This window comes from Staurois parvus, unplaced genomic scaffold (assembly GCF_062004578.1).
Source record: "Staurois parvus isolate SC_StPar_1 unplaced genomic scaffold, SC_StPar_1.0 ptg000147l, whole genome shotgun sequence".
In the NCBI taxonomy this organism is placed as follows: domain Eukaryota; kingdom Metazoa; phylum Chordata; class Amphibia; order Anura; family Ranidae; genus Staurois; species Staurois parvus.
Window position 1 is genome coordinate 8,440,083 of NW_028317943.1, and position 26,271 is coordinate 8,466,353.

Genomic DNA, 26,271 nt, shown 5'->3' on the forward strand with positions numbered 1-26,271 from the left:
GTAGTAAGTGTACAGCTTGTAGAACAGTGTAAATTTGCTGTCCCCTCAAAATAACTCCACACACAGCCATTAATGTCTAAACTGCTGGCAACAAAAGTGAGTACACCCCTAAGTGAAAATGTCCAAATTGGGCCCAAAGTGTCAATATTTGGTGTGGCCACCATTATTTTCCAGCACTGCCTTAACCCTCTTGGGCATGGAGTTCACCAGAACTTCACAGGTTACCACTAGAGTCCTCTTCCACCAAAAGAAAGCTCTATTTGTGTGAAAGAAATGATAAAAATGTAACATGGGCACAGTGTTGCATGACCACGCAATTGTCATTCAAAGTGCGACAGCGCTGAAAGCTGAAAATTGGCCTGGGCAGGAAGGGGGTATAAGTGCCCGGTAGGCAAGTGGTTAAAGTCCAGAAAGTTTATGGTATCCCAGTGTACTTTGCTGGTAAAGTACTTACCAGTTGTATCCTCATTAAGATATTCTACAAACTGCTGAAAGGCCTCGCTATCTGCTTTCCATAGGATAAATACATTGTCGATAAATCTCATCCATAACAGTATTCTGGATGTGCATTGAAGCATGTTCTAGACAAATACAGTGGTCTCCTTTCACCAACCAGGCTATGCTAGTTTCTTTTCCTACTTGCTGTCCATAGATATTCCCATTAAACAGGAAGTAGTTATGTTTAAGGATACATTTCAAGAGCTTCAATGCAACTGTGTGTGGGCAAGAAGTACCTCTTCTCTCATGTTGGGAAAATACTCACAAGCTTGTATGCGCAAAGAGTGCTCTATACTTCTATATTGAGCTTCCACATCCAATTTGGCTAGAAATACATCTTCTAAAATTGTTAAATCTGACAATTTATCTTCAAATAACCTAGTGTCCTTTATATATGACAACACGTGCAGATAAACATAACTTGAAAAGCCCTTGTTTTCTTGTAGGCCTTTTGGTAGTTCTGTTTCTTGTGTTGTTGCCCACACTGCAGTTTATTGCTTGGGTATGTCCCATGGTGTATGACTACAAGGCCTTTGTCTTGTACTGTGCTCCACAATAACAAAATTTATATTGAATTCAAAATCCATATTCCACCCCCCAACCGACAGGTATTTTTTAAAATTTTATTTATAACTTTTAGGTTTTTCAGCAAGCGAGAGGGGAATCAAAAGTAAACAAAATGTACCGTAAGTCCACTTTAGGAACTTGTACAAAATTGTGCAGTGCATGCATTCACCCATTTTGGTGGATAACATAACACAAAGGCATATACTATAAAACAATTAGGTGGAAATAAATGGAATAACAAAAAATATTTATCATTTTTATAATAGGGGGTTGCCAGTGTTTTTCTTCACAAAACCTGCAAGTTCTTTATGGGTTCATAGATATTTAACATCCCCTTTTAAGTTACATTATGTAAATGAATTGTCCCTTACCTGATTTATTGTTGTTGGGAATGCTTTAAATATTGACATCTAAAGGCAACATAGCAAACTGCTCTTTAAAATTTACCTTAACATACACTACTCTTATGGGACCTCAAATTGGATTTTTTTTTTTTCATACCTCTTTCCATTATAGTATTTGTTTTTGAAAAGAGGTGCTACCATGTTATACTGTTAGTGTTTAGCTTTCTTTGGCTAATAAAATGGGCATTGAAATTGTATAAGGTGGCTTCTGATCAAGATAAAAAGTGCATACTTGTTCCTTTGTTAGCAGAGAGGGTTGTATTTTGTAAATAAGATCAATTTTTCTACCTTCATCTCACTGCCCTGGCAACAATTGTGAATGTGCCTAACAGCATTTACATGCGAGAACCCCAGCAGGAGTTCCCAGCAATTATCTGCACAGGCAGCTAATCCTGGCCCTAGACTGTCTGTGTCCAGGGCTGATTGCATATCGTTTGCATGCCAATGGCCGGGATTAGCAGCAGGAGCTGACAGTCTCACTTTGCTTTCAGTGGGGCTACCTCTGGCAGATAATTGATGGAAACCCTCCCTGGGGATTCTCCCTCTTAAACATGGTCAGGCCCAGGGGCGGACTGACCATTTGGAAACTTGGGCACTGCCCGAGGGCCCGGGGACAGTAGGGGGCCCCATGAGATGCCCCTGGTACCTTTTTCATAGTCTTTTTTGAGTTTGGGCAAGGACACAGGGGCCCCATGATCCCCTATTGCCCGGGGGCCCCATGAGTTGTCCTCCCCTGGACTCAGGCCTATTCACAGGTGTGCATGTGGCCTTATCTGTGCACTTTTTGAAATGCCCAATAGCAGGCACCACAGGGTGTCTGCCTTTGATTTTTTTTTTAGCCTATATACAGGTGAAACTCGAAAAATTAGAATATTGTGCAAAAGTTCATTTATTTCAGTAATGCAACTTAAGGTGAAACTAATATATGAGATAGACTCATTACATGCAAAGCAAGATAGTTCAAGCCGTGATTTGTCATAATTGTGATGATTATGGCTTATAGCTCATGAAAACCCCAAATCCACAATCTCCGAAAATTAGAATATTCCATGCAATCAATAAAACAAGGATTGTACATAGAACAATATCGGACCTCTGAAAAGTATAAACATGCATATGTACTCAGTACTTGGTTTGGGCCCCTTTTGCAGCAATTACTGCCTCAATGCGGCGTGACATGGAAGCTATCAGCCTGTGGCACTGCTGAGGTGTTATGGAAGACCAGGATGCTTCAATAGTGGCCTTCAGCTCTTCTGCATTGTTCGGTCTCATGTCTCTCATCTTTCTCTTGGCAATGCCCCATAGATTCTCTGTGGGGTTCAGGTCAGGCGAGTTTGCTGGCCAATCAAGCACAGTGATCCCACGGTCATTGAACCAGGTTTTGATGCTTTTGGCAGTGTGGGCAGGTGCCAAGTCCTGCTGGAAAATGTAGTCAGCATCCCCATAAAGCTCGTCTGCGGAAGCAAGCATGCAGTGCTCCAAAATCTCCTGGTAGATGGCTGCTTTGTCCCTGGTATTAATGAAGCACAGTGGACCAACACCAGCAGATGACATGGCTCCCCAAATCAACACAGACTGTGGAAACTTCACACTGGTCTTCAAGCATCTTTCAGTGTGTGCCTCTCCATTCTTCCTCCATACTCTGGGTCCTTGGTTTCCAAATGAGATTCAAAAGTTGTTCTCATCAGAAAAGAGGACTTTGGAACACTGAGCAACAGGTCTGTTTTTCTTTAGTCCAGGTAAGACGCTTCTGACGTTATTTGTTGTTCGGGAGCGGCTTGAAAAGAGGAATACGACATTTGAAGCCCATGTCCAGGATCTGTCTGTGTGTGGTGGCTCTTGATGCACTGACTCCAGCCTCAGTCCAATCCTTGTGACAGTCCCCAACACTTTTGAATGGCCATTTCCTGACAATCCTCTCCAGTCTGCGGTCATTCCTGCTGCTTGTGCACCTTTTTCTTCTACACGTTTCCCTTCCACATAACTTTCTATTAATGTGCTTTGATAGAGCACTTTGGGAACATCCAACTTCTTTTGCAATTACCTTTTGAGGCTTTCCCTCCTTATGGAAGGTGTCAATGATGGTTCTCTGCACAACTGTCAGGTCAGCAGTCTTTCCCATGATTGTGATTCCTAATGAACCAGACTGAGAGACCATTTAAAGGCTCAGGAACCGTTTGCAGGTGTTATGACTTAATTAGCTGATTAGAGTGGGACACTTTGAGCCTAGAATATTGCACCTTTTCACAATATTCAAATTTTCTGAGATTGTGGATTTGGGGTTTTCATGAGCTGTAAGCCATAATCATCACAATTATGACAAATCATGGCTTGAACTATCTTTCTTTGCATGTAATGAGTCTATCTCCTTTATTAGTTTCACCTTTTAAGTTGCATTACTGAAATAAATGAACTTTTGCACGATATTCTAATTTTTTGAGTTTCACCTGTATATCTACTAGTTTCACTTTGTCATAAAAAAGAGCCTAATTTTCAGATGTCTGGTCTTAATATCACCCACTGCAGCCCTGGATTCAATTGATCAGTAGGAGTTCCTTCATTGAATTGTGGGACAGCTGATAAGTCAAAGGCAGGCCATACATTATACAATTTCTGTACAATCTCCTTTAGATTTACCTTCAACTATGTAGTGCAAAGGTCTACCTGAATGGATACAAATTTAAAGTGTTTTTTAGGTTTGACCTCATGGTTTTTTTGTAAAATTGTACAAGAAAATTGTATAATGTTCTTTTGAGGTGAATGATACACCTGGTGCAAGTCTGCACATCAGTTGATCATCCGGCTGCTACTCTCCATGTTTCCAGGGTAAATCCCATCCAGTGTAAATGGACCAGTGTTAGGCAATAGGAAAATCAGGAATCCACCTTAAAAAGCTGCTCTTCTCCAGGACAGCTCTGCTCCCAGCCCAGTTCCCATAGCAGATCGTTCAGCCGGCTCTGACATCGCTCAGTGTATTTCTTCAGCTCCTGTACCAGAGACTGGTGGCTATCAGCACTCAAGAGTCCGATGGAGACTCTGACTTTCCTATTGCCTAACACTGGTCCATTTACACCGAATGGGAGGAGAGTAGCAACCGGATGATCAACTGATGTGCAGACGTGTGCCAGATGATCCCCTGGGTTACCTTTAGGATACAGATGACCAGGAGTGATGTAATTTACTCAAATGCGCTTATAATTGCGCTTTATGGTTAGTGCAATATATACTCGTTTTTTCTATCCACTGGAGTCACGGAATTCGCCCATTTATATGTATTGGACGTTTTTACCTATTTATGCAGATCTGTGTCACTATTGCACTTTATGCGTCATATCCAGACGCTACGTTCACTAATAACCTTAGCGCGACACAGCGCACGTTTTTTGTCATATTTTAGCATTGTTTTATTCATCATTTGACTAGTGCTGCATTTTATGATTGATGTTTTATGAGGATTTGAGGTTTGACCTTTATGCTAGCAGCTTACCTTTTTACCTATCGCTCATTTAACCCATTACTTCCTTGTTAGTACCACTCTGTACAGCATCCTGCTGCAGTGTATTTCAGCCTTTCTGGCTGCAGTCTGCGGTGCTGGATGTTGGCTTGTGCCTCCAAAGCGTATAAAAACCCCAGGTTTGGAGTGTTCAGTATGCATGTGGCCTTAATGTTTGATGTGGCAGAGAGATAATTATTCAACATGTACACCATTTTAAATGAGAGAAAGGATAGTGAATTAGGATTGTGACATATATTTGGCTGTTAAGCTCTACTGCTTTCTTCCTTTCCCCAAGTTCTATGCTTGTCATGATAGATAGTTGTGGGTTTTTGTGCATTTAAAAAAGCTCCCTCATTTGGACTTTTCTATTTCATAATGGTGCATTAATTTCTGTTTGATGTGTTGATAATGTATTGAATGTATTTTGATGTATAGTTTTTCATCCTGTTAGCCAAGGCTTAGTGTTTATACAGTAGTCAAAAAGTAAGCTATACAGATGATATACTTTTTCGTATAACAAATTGTTTTCAGTCTAACTATGTAGCTGTAGTTTTTATTTGAAATATGTTAAGTACTTGCTTCATGTCTGCAAGGGAAACAATTTTCTAGTTCCAGTGAATTTTGTATAGTTTTTTGTATTTTTTAACCACTTGAGAATATGATTGATGTGATTAGGGACAATATGAATGGTGTGGCGGTGATCAGGGACACTATGACTGGCGTGAAATGATCATAGACAGTGGGACCAGTGTGAAGGTGATCAGAGACACTGCAACTGGTATGGCAGTGATCAGGGACAATGAGGGGTGTGACGGTGATTAGGGATACTATAAGTCAGGGGTGTCCAAACTTTTTGTCAAAGAGGGCCAGATTGGATGAAGTGAACATGGTGGAGGGCCGAACATTTTTCCAAACATTCTTTGAACCATTACAATTAAATGCAAATAAATTATTTTATGCCAAGTTACCGTATTTTTCGCCGTATAAGACGCACCTGACCATAAGACACACCTAGGTTTTAGAGGCAGAAAACAGGAAAAAAAAAAATTCTGAACTAATGGACTGCAGACACAGTACAGGAGATGACCAGAGACTGCGGACAGCACAGGGATGACCAGAGACTGCGGACAGCACAGGGATGACCAGAGACTGCGGACAGCACAGGGATGACCAGAGACTGCGGACAGCACAGGGATGACCAGAGACTGCGGACAGCACAGGGATGACCAGAGACTGCGGACAGCACAGGGATGACCAGAGACTGCGGACATAGTACAGGGATGACCAGAGACTGCGGACAGCACAGGGATGACCAGAGACTGCGGACAGCACAGGGATGACCAGAGACTGCGGACAGTACAGATGACTGCTGACCTTTGGGGAGGTGGGGAGCGGGTACCTGAATTTGACAGGTACCCGCTCTTACTTCCGCAGTTGTTCTTTGATCTTACCTGTTCCTCGATCCAGCCACGCGCTGTCTTCCCGGCTTCTGTAATGGCGCTCGGCATGACAGCCGGGTGCCCAGTGCGCATGAGCGAGAAGCACTTGCGCTTTGTGATTGGTCCGGCGGCTTCTGGGATCTGTCATGTGTCCCAGGTACCGCCTTACCATTCACAAAAAGCACCGCTTCTTGCGCATGCGCACTTGGCACCCGGCTGTCATGCCCAGCGCCCACACTACAGAAGCCGGGAAGACAGCGCGCCGCTGGATAGAGGAACAGGTAAGGTCCCGCTGCAGAGCTGAGCGGCCGGCCCGGTATTCTGACACGGCTGCGGTGGAAATACCGGACCGGCCGCTCCATATTCGCTTCATAAGACACACTGACATGGAGGGCCGTATTAAACCGACCCTCGGGCCGTAAATGGCCCGCGGGCCGGACTTTGGACATGCCTGCTATAAGTGGATGATGGTGATTAGGGATACTCTTGTCTGGTGTCATTGTACTGCTGTGGTGGTGATCAGAGTGAATATCTGGTGGCCCTGACATACAGTAATATCAGAACAGCTAGCCGTTTTCATGACCACTGGCACAGTGGTACAGTGTCACCCTAAAGTATGTATAATATGTACGTATACATTTTTATTTATTTTTTTTTACTATTGTATAATATATATTTACCTGAGCTGTGCAATGCCCCTATTCTAGGGGGGTGGTCAGAGATATTTTTTTTTTTTTTTAACATTTACACTTCGATTGTGCAACACAATGATGATTACTGTATACACAGTCATGAACACTGTTCATAGGTTTACTACTGTGATTGGTCACAACTATCACATGGTACAGGGCCGCTGTGATTGGCCTTGGTACCATGGGATCACTGTGACCAATCAGATATCACACAGTAGTAAGCAATGTATCATGAATGATAGCTTGTGCCACTGCGCTCTTCTTGGAGGATGTATAGGTATGTCCTTCCACGGAACTAAAGGCCATCTGCCTCATTTATGTACATAATGTTAATAGGATAAAATATATCCGCCTAGAATGTTTGAGTGACAGAGCATTCTCAAAACGTGTGAAAATAGCTGACAGAATCATGGGAACATCTCCAACAATGTGCAGAGGTAGAAGAGTCTGGAGTTCAACTTTAAAACTGAACTTTACCCATAACAACCTGGTAAAAAAAAAAAAAAAAAGTTCTTTAGCAAGAAACAGTATTTTACAATAAAGTGAAGCTAAGCATGTGTAGAGCGGTGGCGAGACAGTGTATTGCTAGATTTTAAACACTATAGGCACCTATTTTTAATGTTTTACATAGCTATACCTACAAAAGGAGACAGCCTAAAGTGATCTAGCAGGACTTTTTTTTCTGACTAAAGTTCTTCATTAAGGGAAATGTGATCAGAGTCTGTACACTCATTGAAATCTACAAGAGTAGCATGTTATTTTATCTTCATTGTTATTTTTCATGCTGTTCCACATTTCCTTTTAGTACATTTTTTTTGTTTGTTTTCTTAAAACCTAAAGTACTGGGAATCTTTGTTACAGATGCCTCCTGTTTTAAATGTTTATTTGTAAAGCAATCTGTAAAAGGTTGCAAGTTTTAAAATATTGCAAAATATAAGTGACAACCCTAAAGCCTCTTTCCCACAGCTGTTTAGCACTTTACAGACTTTTTTTCGTGGACCAAAGTTATGTAAATGTGTAAATATTGACATGTAGTAAAGGTCTGGGTGAAATGGGTATAGCCATGAAAAGGTTATTTTAAGCTCCCCGTGCCCCCACACACACACACACTTACAATTGGGTATGATTTAACAAATCTCATGTATTTTTACTGCAGAGCATCAGTTGCTTTTCTCCCTGCTGCATGCGCAGATGTGCCACAGGGATTTGGGTCCCTAGCGAGCCCAGAGGGACAGCTGCATGCATGCTGGTTTCTCTGTCCATGCATAAAGACGGCCATCAGGGAAGTCCTAAACCTTCCCGATCATTGCATGCACAGATGTTATTGTATGCTGCAGTTCAACTGTAGTTTGGACCATCATCACCTTCTGTCGAGCATTGGGTCTGTGTACAGAGTAGATATTCCAATGAATGGTAGTTGCATGTCTCTGTGAGGACATGCACCAGCAAATTGTACTGTAATTGTACACGCTTTGAAAAGCAGGTAGGTTGGCAGTGTGTCCATTTGTCGGATCACAAAAAAATTGCAGCTCGTGCGAGTCCATGATCAGGTCATGTTTTTAAAGACTCTGTCTTAGAGAATTCTGGGTGTCCTATTATGGGCGTCTGAAAAGGCATTTTACAGAAGGCAGAGAGAAGGTCTACCTAACTCCAGTACGCTTTGACTTTTTCAACACATTTGAACAGAGGAACCTCCTTTTTTCAAACATTGCCTACAGATAATGGTGATTTACTTAAATAGAAACACAAAGAAAATGTTCTTTTTCTATTATTTATGTAACAAAAATCATTACATAATGGTGAACTGTGGAAAAGGTAAGTATACCCTTGCCTTCAGAAACTGGTATTAACAGAAATGACCTTTTGTAAGCATTTTGTATAACTGCCCACCAGTTTGTAAAATCGATTTTGTGAAATGTTTGACCACTCCTTCATGCTAAATTCCTTCAGTTGCAAGATGTTTGTAGGTTTCCTTGCTTGAACTGCCCCTTTCAAATCCCCCACAATATGTTGGATTCAAATCAAGTTTTTGATTAGGCCAGTCAATAACCCTATATTTTCAGATTGTTTTTCAGATCATTTTTATGTTAAAAGATCCAGTTCTGGTTTAACTTAAATTTTTGGACAGATGGTCTCATATTCCTAATAAGCACACTTTGATATGATGCAGAATTCATAACTGACTTGATGACTGCAGGCTTCTGCTTCTCAGTTTGTCCCAAACTTGTCTACTGTTACTATGGCCAAGCAACCCTATCTTTGACTCATCACTCCGCTTCAGCTTGTTTCTGTAGATATGGTCTTTGTCTGGAATATCAATGGTAAACTGTAGTCTTGTTGTAATGGTAGTTTTGAACCATAAAGGCATGCTTCTCATGCAGGTTAAAATAGTGCTATCAATTTATGATTGGAAATGCATGCACATTGGTGAGAGTTGTTTGAAATTGTTTGAAAATTTGGGGGTCTTGTAAATGAAGTTTAACATCAGATGACCAACTCTTGGGCTGGATTTGCTGGGTCAGCCAGTCCTGGACAAATTAGCAGGTGTTTTGGAAAACTTTTTCAATCCCTTACTAGTCTCCGGCATCTGCAACCTTCTGATCTTGGCATGGTGACACCACACACATCAGAGAACACCAGACCCTAAATATCTGAGGGTTATGACAACTCTGTTTCCCATGCCAATTTTGTGTCATTTGTTCAAGTTTATCACCTTCATCTGCAGGCACCGTTTTAATTAAGCTCTAGTATTTGTTGGTTTAAGTATGTTGAAAAAGTCAATAATTTCCACGATTTGTATTTTGTCCATGATTCTAAGGGCAAAGCCCTAAAAGCGGTTGATACATGTTCCAAGGGTGAACTTAGCCTTTAAAGCCACCAAAGCATAGGACAATCTCCAATACACAGCTGGCTTCTTTCTAGTAATCCTTTTAGTAGAAAGCAACCTTCGATGATGTATTTTCCCTTGCATGGAAGCACATAATGAGCAAAAGGCTGTATAGCAAAATTTCATATCTATATATGTACTTTACTGTTGCGCAAAATATTCAGGTAAAGTAACTTTGTTTTTGAATACTGTGCAAACAGAATGCCTCTTCAGAATAGTCCAATGTTTTGGTCTTAAAGTGTCACTAAACCCACAACAGTAACATCAGTCTGTATATGAGTAAAGCACTGTGGAACTTAATGATTTAATCCTCTGCATTGTGTAAAAAGGCCATTTGATCCTGACTTCTCTGCTTCTCCTCTTGTTCAAATGTCCACCATTCTGCACATGCTCAGTTTAGTGTGTATTGCTAGAGAATTTATTATTTTTTTTGGGGGTGGGGGGGGTGGGAGAGTGCATGTGATCAGCACAGGGCCAATTGGCAATGTCCAGACAGACAGGTTAGGGGGTTTGTATCCTCTTAGAGCAGAAAGAAAACCCCTACAAGCTTTAACCAGTGCTCTGCTGAACACTGATAGAAGTCACAAGACTGCTCTAACTGCTGTTGAGAAAAGGTATTTAGCAGTTTATATCTACCAAATTAATTGTACTTCCATGTTCAGGGTCTGGGGTTTAGTAACACTGTAACCATTCTTTGGTGCTTTTATAACTGTTTCAGGCCATTCTGTTGGAGAACCTGTGACTGAGGCAGAGCTTTCTAAATTTTAGTCTGACTTTAAGTTTTTCAACAGTGAAGTCTTCCTTGGTCGTATTACTTTAAGCCCACTGTTGCTAAAAAAATGTGGTGGACAGTGCAATCAGATATTGATGTACCTTAACCCTGGAGTTCAGCTTGCATCTCTGTGGAAATTTTCTTTGGCTTTTTGTCTTTGCACTATCCTTCTGTTCAGCCTTGGTTTTATTCTTCGCTTGCGACCACGTGCAGAGAGGTGGTCTGCAATCGCATGGGCTCTAAGCTTCGTAACATTTGCAGCCATAGTCACAGGAACATATTAATGGCCAGTTCACACTATAGAAACAGTTCAAATGCATTTTGGTTGCGTTTTTGCATGCTCGTTTTTGGCTCGTTTGTGATGCATTCTGGTGCAGTTTTTATGCATTCCAGTTAATTTTTTCCCCCTCTCTTTTTCTTTAATTTAAATAGAGACATGTGAGTTCCAGTGCGTTCTGGTGCATTTTTTATGCGTTTTTACCGCGTTCCAGTACAGTATGTTCTGCTTTTTTTTTCTGCATCCGAAACACACTTGAACTGCAAGCACTGTTGTGAACTATGACATTGACAACCATATAACCTACTTTCTGTGCATTTTGGATGCAAACAAAAACGCATCTGAAACACGTGTGTGAACTGGTCCTCAAGCTGTGTGGTTTTAAGGCCTTTACCTTTTACATGTATGTTTATAATTTGTTTTGTCTTTCTGATCTCCTCAGACTATTCTCCTTCACTTTCTCTGGTCTGTGTTCAATGTGGTGGACATGTGATTCCAAACAGTAGAGTGACTGCTTTTCTGCATTCAGATAGGCTGCTTGACTGATTGCAAGAAGACATGTGCTACTAATTACCAAAAAAAGTTAGAAATATTGCTATAATACAGTTTACTTATAAACAGATTATGGGTGCAATGTCAAGCTCCCGCAGACTCCCAGGATAGCTGTCTGCCCATACTTTGTATTGACAGGCAGGCACTTGAGAGGAGGAAGATCATTGAACTAAGAGAGCGCTCACCAGCGCCCTCGTAGCCTATTGAACTACAAGCTGTCAGCCATAGTCTATCCATTGTGACAGCAGGTGCAGGAAGGTGGTTTGTTGTGAAGGGCTTGGGCCTACTTTTGAGTTTCAAAAACTGTAGGGAAGGGTTAGGCCCCTGACAGCTTTTTATTTTTTTGTGTTCTGTTGGAGAGACCACTGGAAGTGACGTGAAATCTCTTCAAAAAGAAAACTGTTAGAGAGCTAGGTGTCCCCATATGGAGGTCTCCCCCTCACCACCTGCTCAGCTGCAAAATTTTTAATTTTGCATCACTGTCCCTGTGACAATGGTTACAGGAGAAATGGTATACTCTCCCCAATTTGAGTACTAACCATAGTTAAAACCTGGCTGATCTAAAACTTGAAACAATGTTTGGCCAGAGATGCACTCTAAAGGAAATATGTTTGAGAAAAATTAGGCTAACATTGGAAGTTTTAGTTTTTTTAAAACGTTGATATCACTTGGATTTTTTAAGCTGTATTAGCACAAGTTTTATATCTGGGATGAAGAGTCATAATTCAGACACTGTAAGCAACATATAATATTGATGCTTTTTTATGAATAGATATATGAATGTATTCTTTTATTTACAGAGTACGCCTGTGACAACTATACCAGCATTACAAGTACAAGGCCACATAGTTGGCTCCCAGTCCTCTCCATACCCCACTACAACAGGTCAAGCGGTGGAGCCAGTAAAGAAGCCAGGACAAAACTTTATGTGCCTATGGCAGTCATGCAAAAGGTAAGCATGTTTGTAATGTGACAGCTTGTCCTCTAAGCCTAGATCAAGAGCGCACAGCCCACATGTTGCTAACTTTTGTACGTAATTATTGACATTCATCATTGCAGTGGTTGTATTATAAGTAATGAATATCTAATGATGCATTTTTTTTTTGCAGTCACTTGCATATGCCCCCTATGCGTGTGTATTTTTTTCATTTATTTGAAGTAAAACTAAACACAAAACTTTTGTTGTAGATTGGACAGTACAGAAAACAGGCTTCTTTAATATGCAGCAGGTGAATAGATACTGGACAAAAAAGCTGTTGGGACATTCCCCATATAACCCCTTCCTGTCTCAGCTATCCTCTGTATTTTGGTATTGTCCATAGGCGGTGGACCTCTTCTCTCTGATGAAATCTAGTTTTCTTATATGGAGGATTTTTTCTCTGGATCTTGATCCATGGTGATTCTTCTATCAAGATTTGTCTGTATCCTAGCCAAGGCAACTTTTCTGCTGCTTCTTCGGTTGACTGTTCGACATCACCTTGAAGAAATGTAGCTTGACCCAGCTATATGGAAGACACAGGGCCTGCCTGTAATGTTGATTTCAACACTATATCCTGCTGTAGGCACTCCCTTGGCACATGGTATAACATGTGGAGTTAGCTGTAGTATTGCTATACAGATCCATAGCCACAGTCTGCCTGGCTAATGACCCAGTCCCTGAAGACTCTTATAAGGGGGAAAGAATTGGCCAACATAGAGTGCAGAGACAGGAATGGGTTTATATCCTCCTTATTCCTGTTTGTTCCCCCCATGTGTATTTAGAACCGCTGGCACTGTTGCACCTGTTTTTAGTTTAGTGAGTGGTGCTCTATGGCATGTGTTACTGTACTTTGTGTCAGAGGTAGTTTCTGCACCAGCACAGCATTTCTTGCCTCTTTGGACTTCGAGTGCTGACCAGTGTGCATCTCCTGGTCTTCCATTTGCCTTGGTTGAGGCCTACAGGTGCTTGCATCAAGGCACCCCGCTACAGCAGGGGATTGTGAGTATTCCACTGGGGAAACCTTTATACCAGGTATAGCACATCACAAGTGCAGGGAACACATTATAGGTTCTCTTTAACATATACCTTAAGACTTTTTTTTTTTTTTTTTTGTGTGTGTTTTTTTTGAGTTTTGGATAGAGTAGAGAGGGGTTAGAACACCTGACAGGTTTTTATTGCTGTCTGTGCCTCCCCTAAGAAATTCACCCTCTATATGTGTTCTCTTTACCATTATCAATGAAAGTAAAAGAAAATACCAGATTTTGAGTTGTCCCCAGAAAAGAATTGAGGTGAAATCTTCCAATGGTGACACTAGTTTTGGTGACCTGAGGGTCCCCAAGGAATTCCCTTAATTTGCAGGGATTTCCTATCACTTCCTGTTTGCCTATGGGACAGAAAGTAAAGGGAAATCTTCACAATGGGACACAGATGGTGGAAAAAATTCTGACAGGCGTTATAACCCTCCCTTGCTCAATCCAAAACGTAATAAAAAAATGTTTTCCTATAACTCTACTTTAAAGCTCTCTTCTCCCTAGCAGGTCCGCAAAGCGACTTGCAGTTGCATCTTTGACTGTCTTAGAGATACATCTGTCCTCTCACAGAACTGTTAACAGCTTTATGCTGCTGTATGAATGCTTCGATTTGGTATTCTGCCAAATTTCCAGGATCAGTCTTCTCTTTATCCACATGTACTTTATGAAATGTTGGTCAGCTGAGCTCTCATGCAGTTAATGCCTTGAGAGGTTGCCTTTTGAGGTTTTTTTGTTTTTTTTGTCTTTCCTTAGACAAGTACACCAAACTGATTACAGGGGGCAAGAATATTCACCTCCCCAGAAAGGAAGCTTCTGCTGAAGAACCTGTTTTTCCTATTTCCGACAGCCAACATCTGCTGGATAGTATATACTAACAGAGTTTTGGGTGGCTCCTAAGTCTGAGAAAGCCACCCTGGACCTGAGTATCTGGGCTTGTCTCTAGACACGGCCCTGTCTTTCATGCTGAAAGCCTCCAGGCTCAGAAGAGACCCTCCTTGGGTGGGAAGGTGCTTGGTTTTATGGTTGCCTCTTTCGAAACTGTACTGTGTGCCCATTTCACTCGAGCCTCTTGCAACTCAACATTCTGGCAGCATGTAGAAAAAAAATCACCTTTGTAAGCCTCCATTTGTGGCCTTTCGTAAGGATAAGGTCATCCTGCATCTGAGACTCTTTCCTGCCTCAGTTTTACACTTCGATGACAACATTGTGCTTATGTCACCTTGTCCTAAGCCAGTCCACCCTAAGGAAATTGTCTTACATTTTTTTGGATGTAGTAAGGGCAATTAGGGTGTATTTGAATGTCACGTCCAGGTTACCTAGGTTAGATTACCTGTTCATTGTAGAGGGCCCACATAAGGGCCTTGCAGTGTCAACTCCTACTATCACGTGCCGGATCTAGCAAACTTGTGTCCAAGCCTATGTCATCAAGCACAGCGCACAACTGTTTGATTTGATGATTTAGAGCACATTCTACAAGAGCAGTAAGTGCATCATGGGCTTTCTGCCTTCAAGCATCAATTTCTCGATTATGCAAGATGGCCTCGTTCACCAGATTTTGCAAGATGGATGTGGCAGCATTGGCTAAAATGAAAGAAAAAGAGCTAAATTATTTTCTGTGTTTTCATTGGAGAATGCAGCACCAGCCCTTCTGGCTTGTCTTGTGCCTGTGTGCTAATTTCTTTTTTTTTTTTTTTTGCACTGCTGTGACATTTAACTAACCTTGTTCCAGAGTGTGAGGGGCTTTGGCCACCAGCCTCCCCTGGGCTGTTTTAATGTTTGTTTAGTTGTTCTTAATGCCCTACTCCTGCAGTTGGCAATATACCCAGTGTGTGAGTCCTCTAATAAAATCAGAGAAGTTGATTGTATGATGATTGTATGATGATGAGTGCTATAAAACCTATTTTAAGATCTATTTTGACTTGTCTTACCTGTAGTTCCTTTTAGTTATTCAATTCCTATAGTTTTATGGAACCCAGCTGTGCTCGCTTGCGGCTGTAACCTGTCTGTAAAACACATAAGCACATTCTCCAGCCATCTGTCTTTTGGTCTAATGCTCAACTTTCCTGTAGACTACTTCTGGGTACTTCTTCCTTTAGGACAGCATGTCTGATGTCTGTCTTGCCTGCTCAGTATTTATATTAATGGATTGGACATTCCTTGTTCTGGCCATTCCTGTCCATTCTCTTAGCAAGTGACAGATTGCTGATATAGTAGGCCATAAAATTGAAGTCTCCAATGACAATTTGCTTTAGATGTGTGTTGTAAGAATGAAACCAAGCATATGGAAATTTCTATTAATATTCAATATAAATTATAAACTGTGTATGAGGTGTGACAATTTTATTTTTGGAATAGAATAAACCTATCAAACACATCTGCATTCATCAAAAGATCAAATTAAGTTTGAAGACTACGTTCTTTCTGATCTTCTATCAAGATTTGAGCTACCATCTTTGCAGCAATTTTTCTCATTCCCAAATCTTCCAATTTAATCTGCTGCACTGTTTCCCTGTTCATGTTCGATTCTTCTGCCTTTTTAGCACACTTAATCTTCAATCTGAACATATGAGGGTTTGCATTTTGTCCGTATTTGCATCCACCCTTTGCATTTTTAGCTGCCCACATCTTGCGTCATTATGGACATCTTCTTGCCCCTCTCTAAACCACCTATGTCATTGAAAAACACTTGATTTCTTCATGGATTGTGTAGCATAAGCCTGTTGTAACAGAGGTAAAATTTAAGTTGCAGTTTTGGCAATTTTCACCCAAAATTTGATGTTAATCTGCTTCAGATTCCTGTCACTCGCTCATTTTCCGTCAAAACACACACACGTTATTTCTGTTACTACTCTGTAAATACTGAGTAAACTGGTCTGCGACCCGGGCAAGTCCAAATTAGAACATGTCAGAACACGGCCCAGTGTTTGTGTGATTCACCACCATAGTGCTATGCCGTGGGCATTCAGGAAATGAAATGGTCACACTTTGTATTTTATAGACTTTATAGAATTGAGACATGGAAAGTGTATTTTTTTTATTGTAATAATATTATTTTAACTGAGAATTTAATAAAAATTGTAAAAATAATCTAGATGTTATCTGTGATAGCAATTTTGTAATCCATATCACTTCAACTAGCTTCAAAGTTGTACTCCTTTTAAAGTGTTACAGAATCCACAACAGTAAAATCTGTCTGTATATGCAGTAAAGCATGCTTGTTATACTCACTGTGGAACCTAAGGGGTTAATTCTCCACAACATGTTAAAAAGATGTTTGGTCTCCTCTGATCCTCCCCTCCTGCCAGTGTCTCCTAAATAGCTCCTGATAGAACAGAGGCGTGGGGGCAAGCTGCACATGCTCAGTTTGGTGTGTATTGCTAGAGAGCTTTTTTTTTTCTTGGGAGAGTACATGTGATTAGCACAGGGCCGGATCAGACAGAGGTCAGGGGTCCTGCATCCTCCTACAGGAGAATGAAAACTCCTACAAGATGTAACCAGTGCTCTGCTGGACACTGATAGAAGTCACAAGGCTTCTCTTAACTGCTGGTGAGAAAAGGTATTTAGCAGTTTATATTTACTAAAGTAATTGCATTTCCATGTTCTGTGTACTGTGGGAGACCAGATATAGTGAATGCAGGGTCCGGGGTTTAGTAACACTTTAAGTTAAAATGGGGAATATTACTGTGGAGGATTGAAATAAAAATTCTTATCTCCCGCTGTTATCTTTTTTTTGTTTTTTGTGAAAGGTGGTTTGAAACTCCCTCACAGGTATATTACCATGCAGCTACAGAACATGGAGGTAAAGACGTGTACCCAGGGCAATGTCTGTGGGAAGGCTGTGAACCCTTCCAGCGGCAGAGGTTCTCTTTCATCACGCACCTACAGGTGAGCTGCCCTGCTCTGAAAAGATCTGTGTAGTACCAGTACTAAACCTCAATCTTTTTTATTTCGCCTATGTTTGTAATTATGTCCATATACAGGACAAGCACTGCTCGAGGGAAGCTCTACTTGCTGGACTGAAACAAGAAGAACAGAACCAGGCAGGGCATCAGAAATCTTCCAAGTAAGGGTTATTTGATTATTTTTTTTAAACAAATTGCATCTATCTTTTTTGCCCATTTCCTCCACAGATGTGTGTACTTACCTCTATATGAAGGCCATGGCTTTGCTGTTTGCTGCACATAACACCCCCCAAAGTCTTCTTTTGGGTCTGTCTCCTGCCTTGAGACACAGCCCCATTAAAGTCTTTTGGGCACTATTGCTCACACACCGCTAGGAGAGCAAAACTGCAGCCAACAGATCAAGGTATAATATTTATCTGCGTAGGTGGGGATTAAGTTACATTTGCTCAGGGGAAGAGAGCAAAAAGTATAAATGTGCACATTGTGTTTCAGTTATTTTGAGCCAACTCCTATTAATCTGAAAGATCTTGAAGTTTGTAAACTTTGTGAACATCCCCATACAGTTAATACCTTGAATTTTGTGAAATGTATTCACTATGCCCTGTAAATAGGCTCTGCTGTGTCACACATTTCACAGAGTCTGCCTTTTGAACTACAGAAATGCTGAGGGAAGTAGTTTCAGGAGGTGGAGTCAGTACAGGAATCACAGCTTGCAAGCAGCAAGGTACCATGGGATATGTAGTCCTTAGTAATTTAAATTAGAGAAGAAGCTGAAAAGCATGCAGGGAATTTAGGGAGTGGTGGAAAGAGATGGCTAGCAGACAGGCAGAATTAACAAAATGAAAGGAGGTTTTTCAGGCAAGCCTATATGAGATTGTCATTCATTATTTGTATTTCTAGTACAATGCTGATGTTATAAAATATAGGTATATGATTTGTCCATAGGTTTCCTTTAACCACTTGCCCTCAAGAGGATTTACTCCCCTTCTTGACTAGGCTATTTTTTTTGCGATACAGCGCTGCTTTACTTTAGCATTTGCTTAGTCATGCAACGCTGCACTCAAGTGAAATTTATGTCCATTTTTTTCCCACGAATGGAGCTTTCTTTCGATGGTGTTTGATTGCCTCTGCATTTTTATTTTTTGCAGTATAAACAAAAAAAGACCGACAATTAAAAAAAAAAAAATATATATATATATTTTTTTTTTACTTTTTGCTATAAAACATATTCAGTAAAAAGAATTAAAAAAATCAAATTTCGTCACAAATTTAGGCCAATATGTATACTGCTACATGTCTTTGCTAAAAAAAAAAATCCCAATACGTGTTAATTGGTTTACGTGAAAGTTATAGCGTCTACAAATGGCAGTATATATACTGGAATATATATATATATATATATATATATATATATATATATATATATATACACACACTAGTAATGGCAGTAATCAGCAACTTATAGCAGGACTGCTATGCAGAGCAATACAAAGCAGCATGCTGGTGCTGACAGAGGAGAGATCTGTGTTTACATACAGACATCTCCCCTGTCAGTGTTCCTCCGCAATCGCTGGGTGCCGGCAGGGAATCTCCGGCTGGGACCAGGTGATCGACATTTGTAGCCGCCAATGGCGAAACGCATGCGCCCCTTGCCCGGAAATGCAAAATCTCGTATATATACACGATTTTGCGCAACCTTCCACCCTGTAGCAGTAGTTCTGCTATAGGGTGGTTGGGAAGCGGTTAATGTATTAATTTTTGCATACTATGTTTGATTCTGGATTCTGCTAGTGTCCAATCACTTATAGGAAGCAGCCTGTACCCCAGAATCTATGAATATCCAACTTGTGTTCTGTCCAAAATATGAAATGTACAGGATAGTCAAAATACATTTTTTGTGTGTGTTTTGTATATTTCTATTTTTTGTTCATATTTACATGCCTACTAAGATGACAAACAAAAGTGATGGTTGCAGAAGTTGGAAGGGACTAATAACACTGCCAAGAGTTAATACCTTTTTAATACCTAAACACCTTTTATTCATATTTTTAACCTTTCTACTTCCAAGTAATATGGAAAACAAAGTTCTAAAAAAATTCATATGAGAGAAAAGAAAAGAAATGTTTCCCCCAAATACTATCATTGCATATATAAACCCAATTATGGTTATTGGAATGCCTTATTATACCTTTTAAGGAAGTCTGTTCTGTGAGAAATGGACAATCATTACTAACTTGATGCCATGCTTGTGCAGTAGCTTGGTTCGCTGACCCAAGACGGGTGTCAGTTTGTGCTTGTGTTTTTTTTGGACAACTAGTATTTAATTGTACATCACAGGGCACAGATAAATTAATATTCATGTTGATGAACTGGGTTATGCTGCCACCTTCATATGAATAGACACCGGTAAAATGCAGGAATCCCAATTAAGGAGCAACTCTTCTCGGTTCAACCAAGCTTCCATTTTAGCTAGTGTCAATAGATGATGCTTCATTGAGTTTCCCTGATGATCTCTTCTTTTTCGGACTTTGTTCCTACATCTCCTGACCAGGCTGTGGCAATGGCATTCATCGGTCGTCTGGGGGTTCTCTGGCAGGCAAACTTCCTTAGCTATCAGTAGCTCGACCCAGGAAGCTGTCCCTACACCTGAAGGTGTTCCAAAACCTGTGTTGCAGACTGAGGATGCCAGATGTGGACCTCATGGCCTCCAGGTTCAAGGACAAACTGGGCACACTTGTCTCCAGATACAAGGATCCTCTAGCGAAAGCAGTAGATGCTTTGGTTACTCGATGGGATCAGTAAACCCTGATCTGTGTCATTCCTCCCCTGAAATTTTCTTCCTCATCTGCTGTACAGGATCCAGATAGATGGCATTCAGACAAACTTTATTGCTCTAGACTGGCCCAGCTGGATGCCAACCTAGTAAGAGGGGCAATAAGACTTTGTACAGGGGATCATGTAGCTCCCCATTCTGTTCTCCTGTGACTCCATGGGATCCAAATCTGGTTCTCCTTGCACTTTAGAAACTGGCAGGTTAAACCCATTAGAGGTATCTCTCTCTATTCTCACCCACAAGGTGGTGTTTCTTGTAGCCATCACTTCTGTGAAATAAGTGTCTGAACTGGCGGCTTTATACTGCAAGCAACCCTGTTTGGTATTATATAGAGAAAGATTGGCATTGAGACCCATGATCTTCTTCTTGCCCAAGGCAGTTTCTTCCTTTCACCTCAGTGTGGCTATAACCAGGGAAGGGAATTTCCCATTATTGATTTTCTCAGGAAGAGGGATTCTCTTTTTGCAATCCCGGATGAACCCTGTAAGTGTGCATCTGCTTCTCTCTCCACTATTTTAAGTAGTTCAGGCAGACTACCATCCAAGCTTCTGGTGTCAGGCATCAGGTTTTCACTCTGTCCTATCACTGTGCACCCTACTAGATCTCTGAATGATTCTTGTTTTTTTTGCATCAAGCACTTGTTTCCCAGGTTTGCAAAGCTGCCACCTGGTCTTCTGTTTACACGTTCTCTAAGTTCTACCAAGTGGACTCTGGGGCCTTATCGGATGCAGGCAGTCCCCAGTTCTCTGTTATTATTATTTTTATTATTATTATTCAGGATTTATATAGCACCAACAATTTGCACAGTGCTTTACAATTTAAAGGACGTATGTACAGCAAAAACAGAGTTCAATACAAGAGGGTTAGGAGGGCTCTGTTCCTGACAGCTTACAATGTAATAGGGAGGGGGCAAGTGGAACAAAAAGGTAACACCTGTGGGGCATGAGCTGATGGGAGAAATAAAATATTCAGTTGTTAGCTGAAGGCAGGATAGGCTTCCCTGAAAAGATGAGCATGGGAGGAGGAAAAAAGGGAGCTAGAGGCAAGAGGTCTTGGGATGAGCAGAGAGGACTTGTTTGTTATATTTTGAGACCAAATTGGTGAGGTAGCTTGGGGCAGAGTTGTAAGTAGCTTTGTATGTTCGTGTTTTGAATTTTATTCATCGGCATAGAGATGGTATTGAAAGCTGTGGGAGTTTATCAAGTGACCAGGGGAGGGTAGTGTAGATGGAGAAGAGAAGGGGTTTGAGAACAGAACCTTGGGGGAGGAAGATGTGGAGAGGAGGAGACAGAGTTTTAGGCAACACTGAAGGAATATTGTAATAGGTAGGAGAACCAGGAAAGAGCAGTGTCTTAGAGGCCAAGGCAGTGGAGTTTTTGAGGAGGAGCAAGTGGTCAAAAGTATTACAGGCAACAGAAAGGTCTAGTAGTAAGAGTACGGAATAGAGGCCATTGGCTTTTAGCAAATAGTAAATCATTAGTGCGTTTTTAGTAGGGCATTGTCTGTGGAGACTAGGTGTTTTATAAGTTTAGACATAAAATGGAGCAAGGAGATAGGTCTGCAGTTTAGGCTGGTGGGGTCCAGTGAGGGCTTTTTAAGTATGGAGGTGATCAGTGCATGCTGTAAAGGAGAGGTAAACAGGCCAGTAGAGAAGGACAAAGGGTAAGGTGGGCTTGTGAGAACCTCTTCTATAGTAATGTAAAGCTCACTCCTGTAGGAACTGCAGGAATTTTGTCCATATTCTTCTCCAGTGGATTGCCCCGCAGCCAGGCACATGAACACAGTTTTTCTTTTCCTCAATAACCAGTCTAGGGGTGTTTTTGGTGTTTTTTATTTTGGAGAACTTGGTTAGGGATGAGGGAATTGAGTGGGATAACCCAAAAACAAACTATGTACAAATCAAGGACAGTGAGCTTTCTGTAAGGCTGAAGCAGAAGTCCTTGCAGATAACAAACTGTGGACTTGACTTGTAGTAGAAACCGTTAAAAGCACACAGGCTTCTTTCCTTAGAGCAACAAGAGTAGTAAAGCACACAGGCTTCTTTCTTTAGAACAAGAGCAGAGTACCCTTCACTGAGAAATAGATAGACTAAGCTCTTCAGGACACCAGCCGATGTTCCCTTTAGCAAATACACAGCTGACTCTAGCACAAGAGGGGTGGCAGCAGCCTAAAAGTCTGTAGGATCTCACAGCATTCTGTATTCACAAAATGTCCAGGGGAACTTGGTTGTCTCCTTCCAACACCCTTCTTCTTAGATACCAAACTAATTCTCCAGCAGACAGCCCCTCAGTCAGCTGTCTTGTAGCTTCAGTATCCAGGCAAGCACATGGCAGTGTTGCCTAGAGGGCAGCAAGCCCTCCAGGCTGTGTTCCTCTCCTGTGGGAAAAGACCCAGAGCTCCGTGCGCTAAGAGAATATATACAGTTACCCAGCATGCCATCAGAGCCCAGCTACTTGGGATTGGCCAGAGCTCAATAAATATTAGTACCATTATTTGCATAACTTCACATCTATGATCCAGAAAGTTCTCACAGCTCCCTGAAAAGCAGAGGGAGCTGTAAGACTGACAGCAGCTGAGGGCACTGAACAGACCTAACTAATAATTTGCAGCCATACTGAGTGCAGTGAGGCAAGCTAAATTTACCTCGCAAAATACAAACCGCTCCACTGAACCCAGTATCCAGCACTAAATCTGAATAATCCTAGCACCTATCTAGGGGGGTGCTACAGTAAAAAGGTTAAAAGAGGAAAGTGTTGAATGTGGTTTTGGACAGAGTATCGTATAGCACAGCGCACTCCCAACAAAGAGATCGGGCTCTCACCAGGAGATCCGGGTCCTGTACTAATGATCAGGACTCCAGTTCTGGGTCACCTGCTCACTGTGATAACCTCTGATTGGCTATTACAGTGATCAATCACTGTGCAGTCCACCCCTGTGTTTTCTTTCTCTTCCATGATTGGAGGGAGAGATACACTGTATCTCTCTCTCATTGCAGGGAGAAAGATGTAAATAAGTGTGTAAAGATAAATAAAATTTAAAGCAAAAAGAGCTAGATCAATTTGTATCTGTTAGTGTCAGTATATTTTAGGTAGGATAAATAAAAATCAAAATGCACACTATTCTTTCTGGGCTGTACTACAAGTACATACAATTACTAAAATACATATATGTGATATCGCTGTGATCATCGAGCAGAAGAATGTTTTTGTTTTTTTTTACTATTTTGGGCCAGTTTTTCTCTGTTAAAATAAAAGGAGATATCCATTACCATTTATCATCAAAAGAGAGTCCAATGTTTCCTGAAAAAAACAAGGTATAAACACCTGGATGCACAAAGTAGTTGTGATGACATATATATAGTTTTACTAACACATGTCAAAATTGTAAAATTGTGTTCAGGCATTTACATTTGTATTAAAGGCACCCTTTAAGAGAAAAAAAAAGGAACAAATCTATTGTCTTCAATAACTGTTGATACAGACATGGTTTGGCTGATTTGCAATATGAACATTATACACAGTTGTGAATGGTCAACAGTTTAACTTCTGTTGTGGGAAGATCTTTGAGGGGTTGACTACATCCGCTATAAATTGTCATAAGCAATAGCCAGCACAAATTTATAAAAGACCAAAGTTGTAAAGGATAATGTTGATTAAGCAATTTATTGAGCAAGGATAAGCTCTGTCAGATGCAGTGTGCATTGTTTTGTATTGAATGTTTTTTTTATTATGACTTGGGTGAAAATAGATCAAATACATTCATTTCTAGGCATTCTCCATTGTAGTTCTCTAACCACCAGACCATTATTTAGCATGTAGAAACTAGCATGCTTAATAATTTTTTTCCTTTCTAGGCAATCTACAGGAGCTTCAACTCCCCGACCCCAGAAGGCCATTGTGAACCATCCAAGTGCTGCCCTCATGGCACTAAGGCGGGGATCAAGGAACCTGGTTTTTAGAGACTTTACGGTGAGTTTGTTTATTTAGTCACCAAGAAAAATGTTTCATCTGCTCCCTGAGATTATTTGAGTGAATACCATTTCCTTTCTGTTTTATAAAGGATGAAAAAGAGGGACCAATTACAAAACACATCCGATTAACAGCTGCCTTAATATTAAAAAATGTTGCAAAACACTCAGAATGTGGTCGTCGGTAAGTGTTACTCTGTTTTTCTGCATCTACTTGAGTTTTATGTCGAGCGAATAGTTTGAGTACCAAAAATCTTGTCTTGTTTATACCTCCCTACCTGGTATAAACTGAAGCTGCCATACCCCATTTTTAAGGCCTACAAACAACCTATAAAAGTTCAGGGTCCTAGTAGATTTACTATAGCCCAAAAACACGTAAAAGACTAACTAATAGACTACTACGGGCTTTATTAAGGTGATCCTAAAATATTATATTTAACCGCTTGCCGACCGCCCTATAGCAGAAATACTGCTACCTTGCAGCAGCGGTGCACAAAATCATGTATACATACGCGATTTTGCATTTCCGGGTAGGGAGCGCACGCGCGCCCTACCTGCATCACCATATACGGCTGTCACTCACCGGGCCCCGGCCAGTAATTACTCGCCGGCGCCCAAGGATCTCCGATGGAGAGGAGGACGGTTTTGTTTACGAACAGTCATCCTCTGTCAACTCGGGCACACTGCTGTGGATGGCTGTGCAGTGAATCACACACATCCTGCCCTCTAGCAAAACACTCCCAGCACACAGTTAACCCTTTGATTGCCCCTCATGATAACCCCTTTTTTTTAGCACTAATCACTGTATTGGTGTCACTGGGGATGTCAGTGACACCAAGTCAGTTCTCCCCACTGTCAGAATGTCTGGCACAGTCCTGCTAGAAGTCGCTGATCGCCGCCATTACTAGTACAAATAAAAAAATTCCAGTATATATACCACCATTCTATAACTTTCACACAAACCAATTAATTTACACGTATTGGGAATTTTTTTTTTTTTTTTTTAGCAAAGACATGTAGCAGAAAACATTTTGGCGTAAATTTATGAGGAAATTTGATTTTTACATTTTTTTTCACTGGACACGGTTAACAGCAAAAGGTCAAAAATATTGTGTTTTTTCTCAAAATTTACCGCACAGGTGATCAAATACCACCAAAATAAAGTTCAATTCGTGGGGGGGAAAAAAGGACGGAAATTTCATTTGGGTGCAGCGTTGCATGTCTGCGCAATTTCAATACCTAAAAAAAAAAAAATAAAGTAAACCAGACAGCCATGTACCCTTTTACAACCAAACATCCTCTCCACAAACTCTTAGTTCCCTTTCTCTTATATTTGCAATATCCCCAGAAATAAACAGCTTCAAAGTTTTTATGCAATGGGCTAAAAATCCTTTAACCACTGGACCTCTGGAAGGTTTTACCCCCTTCATGACCAGGGCATTTTGTCGCTATTCAGCACTGTGCTACTGTATCTCGCAAATACTTGGTCATGCAACACTGTACCAAAATTAAATTGATTTTTTCACACAAATGGAGCTTTGGTTTGGTGATATTTGTTCACCACTGGGTTTTTATTTTTTTTTAATCGAAAAGGGGGAAGAAAACAATTTTTTCTACTTTCTGTTATAAAGCATGTCCAGGAAAAAAAAAAAAATTCCTCATAAATGTAGGCCAAAATGTATTCTGCTACATGTGTTTGGTAAAATAAAAAAAATGTCATTAAGTGTATTTTAACTGATTTGCGTGAAAGTTATAGCTTCTACAAACTATGGTGTATATATACTGGAATTTTTTAGATATAGACTCTATACTTGTAATGGCATTAATCAGCAATTTATAGCGTGACTGTGCTAATGTGGTGGGCAATCTGGCACTAATAGACACTGACTGGGAAAGACACTGACATCACTAACACGGTGCTCAGTGATAATACTGTACTAATGACACTGGCTGGGAAGGAGTTAACATAAGGGGC

General features: G+C 40.9%; 1 protein-coding gene across 1 annotated transcript in view; it reads left to right on the plus strand.

Moving 5' to 3' along the window:
- ARID2 (AT-rich interaction domain 2) overlaps window positions 1–26,271 on the plus strand; it is a 124,195-nt gene that overhangs the window by 85,559 nt on the left and 12,365 nt on the right. The window contains exons 16-20 of the mRNA XM_089674013.1: window positions 12,385–12,536; window positions 17,341–17,479; window positions 17,575–17,657; window positions 24,183–24,297; window positions 24,389–24,480. Coding sequence (XP_089530139.1) covers window positions 12,385–12,536; window positions 17,341–17,479; window positions 17,575–17,657; window positions 24,183–24,297; window positions 24,389–24,480 — 581 coding nt within the window. The remainder of the gene's footprint in view (window positions 1–12,384; window positions 12,537–17,340; window positions 17,480–17,574; window positions 17,658–24,182; window positions 24,298–24,388; window positions 24,481–26,271) is intronic.